Source organism: Rhagoletis zephyria, unplaced genomic scaffold (assembly GCF_001687245.7).
Source record: "Rhagoletis zephyria isolate East Lansing unplaced genomic scaffold, Rhagoletis_zephyria_1.1 Rzeph_scaffold_00756, whole genome shotgun sequence".
NCBI classification, from domain to species: domain Eukaryota; kingdom Metazoa; phylum Arthropoda; class Insecta; order Diptera; family Tephritidae; genus Rhagoletis; species Rhagoletis zephyria.
In genome coordinates, this window is record NW_016157840.1 from 82268 (window position 1) to 92427 (window position 10160).

At 39.7% G+C, this 10160-nt stretch overlaps 1 protein-coding gene across 1 annotated transcript; it reads right to left on the minus strand.

The window, feature by feature from the left end:
• Positions 1–2910, minus strand: LOC108361399 (uncharacterized). Its single transcript, XM_017614008.1, has one exon. It carries the CDS (start codon positions 2908–2910, stop codon positions 1–3), a length of 2910 nt encoding a protein of 969 aa, XP_017469497.1.
• Between the last annotated feature and the right edge of the window lie 7250 nt (positions 2911–10160).

Genomic DNA, 10160 nt, shown 5'->3' on the forward strand with positions numbered 1-10160 from the left:
TTAAGTATTTTCTTTTGCAATTTTCTGCAAACATTTGGTGGCTAAATATGGAGCAGATCTTGTCCCATATGTGATTGTATTTAGCTGATAATGCTTTATTGGTAGGCTTGAATCCTTTCGCCAGATGATAAGTTGGAATTTGCGTTCGTCCGGTTGAATGAGCATCTGTCGATACATTTTTTCTACATCTGTGGTGAAGACGAACCTGGGCAAACGGAAGCGAAGTAAAATGGTGAAAAGCTCGCTCTGAACAGTGGGTCCGGTATACATGAGGTCGTTCAAAGACATGCCAGTGGACGATTTTGCTGATGCGTCGAACACCACACGTAATTTTGTATTGCGGTTTTCGGGTCTCACAATGCAATGGTGAGGAATGAAGTACCTAGGTTTACTGATGGAATCAATATCCACTTGCGTCATGTGCCCCAAGTTCTCATATTCCTCCATAAATTGTACATATTGATTCTTTGTCTGGAGCGATTTTGCCAGTCGACGTTCTAAGGCCAGGAATCGATTATACGCCATCCCATAGGATTCCCCTAAGGCCTCCGGATTTTCATGAAATGGTAGCCTTACCATGAATCTCCCATTTTCATTGATGAGTATATGTTGTGCGAAATGAGCTTCGCACTGTTTTTCTGCTACGGAATGTTGTTTTCTTACAGTTGCAACATCCTCAAGTTCCCATAATCGAGCAATGGCTGCATCTAAGTTGATGTCATCGTTGGTACAGATTCCACATATTGCATTTGAGATGTAGTTGCCACCAACTTTTCCCGCGATGATCCATCCCAGCACTGTATCTGACAGTTTGATTTGCCCTGCTGCCATCAGTTGATTGTAGGATTCCGCCCCCAACCATATATCAATTTTGTCAGGGCGATTGAATGATGGATCGGCTAACATGATGTTCTCAGGAATTTGCCATTCGTCGATCTTGATTTCTTGCGACGGCTGCGGGGATATAATCTGAGGCAATATCGCTGCCTCTAGCCACGTTGTAAAGTTGTTGATCCGAGACTGTAGCGTCACATTGACTCGATGCTGTATCTTAGTGCTCCTTGACCCGATGCCACTAATGGAGATTGATGATGGTTTAGTTGAGATACCAAGACGTTTAACCAATCGTTCAGTCACAAAATTAACTTGTGAGCCTGAATTGAGAATTGCCCGACACTGCACTTCTGTTCCGATTCCTCTAACTTTCACCATGGCAGTGCTGAGTAGTACATATGTGTTTGACTTTGTGTGCTTTGGGGTGGTAAGTGACGCTGCTTCGTCTTTTGATGACGTTGATTTGGTCCTGGATGGTGTAGTACTTTGCAATTCGTTGCCTTGTGTTGGAGTGGCTACTGATGTAATGTCTTTGCTCACATCCCTTTTTGAATCCTCGAAATGTAACAGCGTGTTGTGTTTTTTGTTGCATTTCAGACAGTTTCTTAATATACAATTTTTAGAACCATGTCCCGGTTTTAGGCAATTGTGGCAATATTTCTGCCCTTGTATGAACTGAAAGCGTGCCGATGGAGACTGTTGTAAAAATTCCTTGCAAGAAAATAATGGATGTTTTCCTTTTTTGCACATGCTGCAAGTGTCATTTCTATGACCTTTGGATGTGACTGAAGTGCACACCTTTGCAGTTGAGCTTGTAGATTTGTCTTTGACACCCATCGCTTCCATGGATTGAAAGTGTTTCTCCAGAAATTGCAGGAATTCCTTGAGTGTTTGTACCTCCCGTGGCTTTGATAATGATTGTTCGTACCGCAAACGAGTCGGTTGATCCAGTTTCTTTAGTAGAAGGGGGAGCAGAAGTGGATCCCATGTTGATGTGTCTATCTGCAAATTTTGCAATGCTAATAGACATTCTTGTGTTGTGTCATGCAGTTTTTTGACATTGTCCATTGATTTGCTTCCAGGTGTAGTAGTTAGCTCATGTATTAACTTGCTCACTAGCAAGCGTTTGTTGTTGTAACGCTCCAGAAGCATGAACCAAGCTGCATCAAAATTCTCTCCTGTTGATGCGAAATGTTTAATTAAATTTCCAGCCTCCCCCACTAAGTGAGTTTTCAAGTACCACATTTTCTGAACTTTTGAAAGAGGTTGATTTATTACCAGTTGCGAGAATAGGTCATGAAATTCTTGCCATTTTAAATAGGTGCCATCGAATTTTGGAATTATTATCTTCGGCAATGAAATGGATTGCAGTTTAATCGGAAGTTGGTTTGAAGATTGCTCAGTATGGGAGTCACTATTAGCTGCTTGCAAAGTACTCCATACCTTTTCCTCAAGTGAAATGAAGTTATCGACCTTGTAGCCCTGCTCGGTTGGGTTGTCGAACATCTCATATATCCTGAAGTGAATGTCTTCTATATTTTCCCACAGTTTATTAATTGTTGGAACACATTGTGGTGAAACGTTGTCGTTCAGTAACCGTCGCAACGAGGCCATCATTACCCCTTGTCTGCGAACTAGTTTAGTGTACTCGTTGGAAGCTGCCTGTTTGGTTCCAGTATCATGCCGTGCTTCTGTGTTGACTTTTGAAGCTGAAGCATCATGTTGGTACGTACTTCCTTCATCAGTTGTTAAGCGCAATTCTCTCGTCGGGGTTTGAGCCAATTGGAGCACTGCGGACTCGAAAATCTCCTTGTACTGATTTACAATTTCCATTATATTGTTATAGTAGTCCTTTGTAAAGTAGTCGTGATCCAGCTGGGGGTTTTCAAGCAGTCGAAGTTTGTTGTCAGTTGTTTCAAACTTCGACCACTCGCTGTCCAGTCTTCTCAATCGCTCTTCGTAATAGCTGATTGACTGCTTCCTGGATTGCGGGTCCTTTTTAAAGTTTCGGACAATTGATTCGATATTGCCGCCCGTTTCTCTTTGCTGTCTTGCCAAATCCTCGAAACGATCCATTTTTCTTCTTTTAGATTAGTTTTGTGGCTCCTTAAACTGCTGCCTTGTTTAAGCTGAATGTCCTTTCACAGGGGTCACCAGAATGTTCAGAATAATAGCGATTACGCCAAGTTCGACCACTTTTGTTTGCTTGATTGCTTTCAAGTGATCTTTATTGAATTAATGATAACGTTTTTATACAAACTAAATGCTTACGTAGCTAAATAATAAGGGCATAAAAACTTTAGATCGTAAGCAAAATTATTGTAAAGGCTTTATTCCCACGTTTTGGTTTACATAAGCATAATTAATGCAAATGCTTTATTCCCACGTTTTTGTTGACATAAGCATATTCCACATTTTGCGTCTACTTTCATTTGCGTGCATTAATCAACAATGTCTTATATGTAACTTGACACATGCCAAAATATTTGGCTATAAGAATACACTAAAAGGCATAAAGTACAAGCTACGCATAAAAGAATGCAAGCGAAAATTAATACCCTGTTGAATAAAGCCAATGCAATATTAATATGTCGACTTTTCTTATTTAATAACACGCAGTATATTAAAAAGTTTTTCTAATTTTATTTAGTTTAATGTAATTCAGCTATGTATGTATTCATAGACCAAACCAAACTTTTATAAAGTTAGTTAACAAATAAAAAAAAAAAAATCATATAATATTTACACATATACAGTGGTCGAAAAAAGTTTTCACAATTATAATTTATTTTTATTTTTTTTATAAAAATACAGTAATTTCTTTAACAAATTCAACTGTATAAATCCAAGTTTCATGCTTTGTGTAATATTAAAAAAAATTCTACAAACTTTCGTAAACATTTCAAGCTTTTTAATTAGATTTTTTAGAAAGATTTTGAGTACTTATGCAATTTTGTAGCCCACTCAATTTTCAAGTGATGCGGTTCCACACAAAAATAGTGTGTTTATTCGTTACATGCACGCAAATGCGACAAAGAAAATTCTAGTTGCATAATCAGTACTTTTAGTTGCAGTTGCATTTCTTATGCGACTTTTTTACATCATTATGAAATCAGTGAAGCAAACAAAAAATTAGTTAACACCTAATTCCTCGCAAAAAGCAGTTCATCTCCCGATTCTGCACATAAACTGAAATTCCCAATAAGAAACGGTCCATTCCCCAATTCCCCACGCAAACTCAAATTCCACGCAAATCGGGGAATTCCCCACGAGCTGGCTACCCTGATACCTACATACTCGCGCATCACTAATATCGGCTTATCATGCGAACAAGCACTAGCACATGCATGTAAGATATTTACATATGAACACATTTAGATCACCTATCACTCATATGTTACTCCCTCACTATTAATTTTGTTTTTACCCTGTGAAGCTTCGAAGTACTCCCATCATCCAAAGTCACTTACATTTGTTTTCATTTTATGTACGTTAAACGAGTATATATGTTTTTGTACATACGTACATACTTGTAAATACTCTCTATGCTGTATATTATATCACACATCAGCTAATTTAATAGGCTAGCACATTGGTTTAAGCCAGAGGTGTGCAGCCTGGGCAGGGCATTTTTGTAGTGTGCGTGCAATTGATGTCACTGTGTGCGTGCGAACAAGTCGTGCAGTTGAATGAAGCTTTCGCTGCCTTCTCAAGCATAGCGTCTATATATACGCGAATACGACGCGCAGTCGTCCGCCGGGCAGACGCTGCCCAGCTGTGATTTAAGCATTCAGAAAGCCTCCGTACGCTTGCTCACACAAACATACATTTATATACACCTAAAACGCATATTTGCACACAACTATACAAAAAATAAAAATAAAATAATTTTAAAAACCATAAACTAATATATATCTAATATTAATAAAATGCCAGAATCTCCACCCAAATATACCCAAGTAAAAATTAATAGGATATCTCCTGCCTATGACTCAAGCTCACAAATATTTGAAGCAGAAAGTGACATTCTAATGAGTTTCTGTACGAGATTTACCTCAATTTCTTTAGAAGAATACACCGAATCAACTCTTCACAGTAAAGATACATCTCTCGATGACTTTTGGAATCGACTTAAATTTTCATACGATGCCCTATTCCTAGGATTTGAAGACCTTTCGGAGAACCTTTTGGAGTCGGCGAAAGGCAAGTATCGTATCTGCTGCGATACTTATGAAAACAGCAAGGCTAAAATAGTTCACCAACTGAAGTTCATTTCAGAAGTTAATCCATCTAATTCGATACCCCAACTCAATCCCAATGTGGCTGATTATACCGAAAACTATCTAGAGCTTTCACCCTGTGTAAATGAATCACCCCATTGCGGATAACGACTATAAATGAATCACCCTAGTGCGGATAAACGAGTTATCCGAGGCACTCGGCAAGTGTCGAATATAGAGAAAAGAGTCGTCAATCATCGTTCAACACATATTTCAATTACTAAGCATTTCTATTATTATATTTTAAACTGTAAAAACATTAAAACAACACACTGAATAAAATCCTTGGGGCATACCCGTAAATCCTGACAGATTTCGTCATTTAGTTGCACGGCCGGCCATAGGGGCCTTAACGTAGATATTCCCCAACTGTTCAGAAGTAAGGAAAGTGTGTTGAAATATTGCCCAAAGGGAACGTGAGTGCGTGTGCATATAAGAAACTCGTGGAAAATACAAAAATTTCAAGCGTAGAAGCGCAGGAGCCCTAGCGCTCCAACATTTGTATTTTGGCAAACGGGCAGCGGCGCCAAGATTGTGAAATTCTTGCAACCGGCAGTTGAATTTGAATTTCCTATTCTAAATCAGTGAATGCAAAAGAGTTGATCGCGCATGAGGCAAAATCATAAGCGAGAACGAACAAACAGCGATACGACATACACACATACATGCGGCATGTGTGTACAACAAAGCACTTCATCAGTAGTACAACAGCGCAGCAGCAAAGACAATTGAAAACCGAAACATCAACGTAAAGCAGCAAATCTACGACATATCTACATTTGTACATCTACATATCTACGATTCAAACGACAACGAAGTGTTGAAACAACAACGAAGAGGAAAGGCAACGTCAACGATAACAACGAGCAAAGTTCATGCAACGAAGATGCGGATATGTGCAACGAAAATCATCAAATGACAACGTAGATTGAGATGAACGAGTATAAACGAAGTAGCTAAAAACGAAAATCAGTGAGTTTTGAGTTGCAAAATCAATGATTCCTAAGTTAGCGAATTAAAAATCGATCAAATAAAAGTTATGCTGCACGAAAAAGGCTTAACTAAGTACGTCCGGTACGAGAGCGGAACTAGAACTACGCTTAATACAAGAAATTGGTACTGATTGAATTGAAACTCCAACAGTTATGAATTCTGGGTGGCAGGATCAAATAGATGACCTGCGGGGTATGATGGAAACAATTTTCAACATGGTACAGCAGAACGGACAGCAAACAAAACACCCCGCGTGTAGTGCAGTCGAATATACATAAATAATCAAGCGATAATGCTAGTGAAGCAACGCAGTCAGTTTTTACAAACGCATATGTGGGTGGCTTTTGGTCGATTAAAGAAATTGCAGGCATGGTTCCGGAGTTTGATCCGACCAATAAGCAGTCGCTAACAGTACAGCAGTTTGTTGATCGTGTTGGTAGTGTTATGAGCGCTGATCAGCTAGCCGCAAAATGTGTCTTAGTAGCAGTTTATGGTCGACTAAAAGGAGTAGCTCGTGTCTGGTTAGATGCACTGCCCCCTGTGCACCCCAGTTGGAATGATTTCACCAAAGCATTAAAAAATGAATTTAGTATATCGTATGACGATCCACAAGTGCATCGTATTATGAGCGAATCTGTACGCACAACAGGTGAACGTATATCTGACTACGGTTTTTGGGTTTATGCTCTAGGCAAGCGGTTTCAGCTGAGTGAATCTGCTATCATTCAACATACGCGGCAGGGGTTGAATCATCGTGATTTACAAATTGCTATAGCAGCCCAAAGGTTCGAAAGTGCTAAGCAAATGCGCGAAATAATTGAAGAATGAATTTTGAAAATCAAGCAAATGTAAAGAACGCACCACGTCAGCAAACAGCTAGTGGTGAAGGCAAAAAGACTGTGCGCTACAACTGTGGTGAGGTGGGCCACATATCAAGTAAATGTACAAAAGAGCAGAAGCGGTCAAGGTGTACTGATTGTGGTAAAGTGCATAAACGAGAGGATCCGGTCAATTGTGGTCGTAAGCAGGCTACGCATAACGCCCAAAAAGCTGAAATGACGCAAAATGAAAAAAATGTTTTGTTAAGAAAATTAACGTCAATGGCAAAATGTTTGAAGCATTAATCGATACGGGTAGTGAGTGCAGCTTAGTTCGAAAATCAACGGCTGATAAGTTGAAAGTCGAACGTGAAGAGTGTTTTACACATTTGAACGGAACAAGCGGAGGCAGGTATACGATGCGAGAGAGGTGTATGTGCGACATAGTAATTGGTGAAGCTAAGGTCAGCACGCTGGTATATATTGTTGCTAATAACATGTTGCAAACTGAATTTCTACTGGGTTAAGACATGCTAGCGCGTAAAGGCTTGATGTTTATGGTGGAAAATTGTGAATGAAAGCTAGAAGCTGAATGTCGTTATGGTGTTGCATTGCCTAATGACGAATGTTTTACGAATCTAACGAATAATTTAAGTTATGAAGATCAACTGTTAAAACTACAAGCGTTACTGAAAAGTTACAACGATATGTTCCCTGACGGATTAAAAGGCATTGGTAAGTCGCACTTAATTGAAATGCAAATTGTTTTAAAATCGAAAAAGGTTATTACGCAAGCGCCCCATCGAGTTCCGGCTCCAAAGCGAACGGTAATAACGCAAATGATTAAGAATCTTGAACAAAACGATATTATAGCAAAATCCTCATCGGAATTCACGAGCCCTATTGTACTAGTTAAAAAGAAAGATGGCAGCGATCGACTTTGCGTGGATTACCGTCGGTTAAGTTTGATAAAGAGAATTTTCACGTTCCGAATATTGAGGAGGAACTTCACCAAGCTAAGCAATATCAATTATTTTATAACCCCTGATAGCTTGTATGAGTTCAAGCGCATGTCGTTCGGGTTAAAGAATGCGCCCATTGTTTTTCAACGCTTAATGGCAAAAATTAAAGAATAAGTCCATGAAGATGGCCTTATGATTTACATGGATGAAATCTTCATAGGTAGCCAAACGTTCGAGGAAATGCTAGAGAAGCTGAACAGCTTTGAGTAATGCGGGCTTAAGGCTGAATATAAGAAAATGCGAATTTATGAGAAACACGATCACATTCCTTGGTCATGAGCTAACGCCAGAAGGTATTGACCTGGTAAAATCCAAACGCAAGCTGTGTCTAAGTTTTCCCCACCGACTAATGTGGCAGATATACGCAGATTCTTAGGCTTAAGTGGATATTTTAAAAAATCTGTCCCTGGATACGCTATAATCCCAGAACCACTACGAAAACTTCTAAGGAAAGATCAAAAATTTGTATGGTTGAAAGCACAAGAAGCCGCATTTGAGCAATTAAAAGCTAAATTGGTATCCCGACCAGTAAAGACAGCTTATCGTATCGACGAAGAGCATGAGCTGCACACTGATGCAAGTGCAGTAGGTCTGGCAGGTGTATTGTTGCAGCGCGAAAAAGATGATTTTAAACCAATAGCGTATTACAGTAGAGCAGCTATCGTTGACGAACAAAAGTTTCACAGCTATGAGCTCGAGACTTTGGCTGTCGTGGAGTCCTTAGAACGCTACCGGTATTATATCTATGGTCAAAAGATTACAGTTAAGACTGACTGTGCCGCACTTAAAACGACTATGCAAAAGAAGGAACTTATACCACGGATCGCCAGATGGTGGTTCCGAATACAGGACTACGACATCGAAATAGAAATAGAACATCGACCGGGAAATCGCATGGAGCACGTCGATGCTCTAAGCCGAACTCCATACGAAGCACAAATAATTGAAGTAGCAGACTTACGTACTGATAAAGCAACAATAGATAGAGATGACGGGCTTTTTAGCATGCAGTTGCAAGACGAGCGCATATGTCAGATTGGGAACAATATTAAAACGAACACGAAGGTTGAAGATAAAGAATATGAACTACAGAATGGAAGACTTTTGCGAAAAGTTGACGACAAACTTCTTTGGGCTGTACCGCGGGCACTACGACATAGAGTTGTTCAAGACTGCCATACACAAGCAGGACATTTGGGTGCCAAAAAAACGTTGGAACGGTTGAAATCATATATGTGGTTTCCACGAATGCGTAGGTTTGTCAAACAATTCATTTCAGCTTGTTGGATTGTGCTTATAATAAACGTAAAGGTGGTAAAACCGAAATACAGTATCACTACGATGACATCGAACCAATTCCGTTCAGAACTATCCATATGGATCATTTGGGTCCGTTTCCGAAGAGCTCGTAAGGAAAAGAACATCTTTTAGTTATTTTCGATTCCTTCACAAAGTTTACAATGCTATATCCTGTTAAAAATACATCGACACGGTATGTAACTGAAGCGTTAAACGAAGCAAGTAGTTACGTTGGTATGCCATTACTTGTCTTGACGGACAGAGGTTCCGCTTTCAGGTCTCGTGAATTTGGGAAGTACTGCTTCGAAAATTACATAAAACATATCCTTACGGCAGTGCGAACACTGAGAGCAAATGGTCACGCGGAGAGAGCAAATCGCACAATTTTCTCTATGCTATTGCCGATGAACTCTGCCGATAAGAAATGGGACGAAAACATACGCTGTATACAGTGGTGCAAAAACACTATGAAGAACAATACCACTGGATGCACACCTCATGAACTTTTGTATGGTGATAAGCCACGTGATATTTTACGCAACAGAATCATTCTGAGTTTACAAGCAAACGATGAAGCATTAGATGACGAACAACTAATATATCTTCGTGAGACAGCAGCCAAACGGATTAATGAAAAACGAGCAGCTGCGAAATCTCATTTTGATGAAAAGCACGCAACTCCACATACGTTCCAAGAAAGCGACTTAGTCTTGGCTGAAAATGAACCACCGAGCACAGGTACGTCAAGAGAACTCGAACCACGATTCAAAAGACCGTTTGTAGTTACCATAGTCCTAGGCCACAATCAATATGTGGTTGAAGATCTTCCACAAGCACGACGAACTAGAAAACATTCTTCTGTTTATTCAACCGACAAGTTGAAACGCTGGTGTCAGTTACCACAAGACGATGAC

What these genes read in the sequence shown, in the direction of transcription:
- LOC108361399 (XM_017614008.1), bottom strand. Translation starts at nt 2,910, where the DNA reads ATGGATCGTTTCGAGGATTTGGCAAGACAGCAAAGAGAAACGGGCGGC.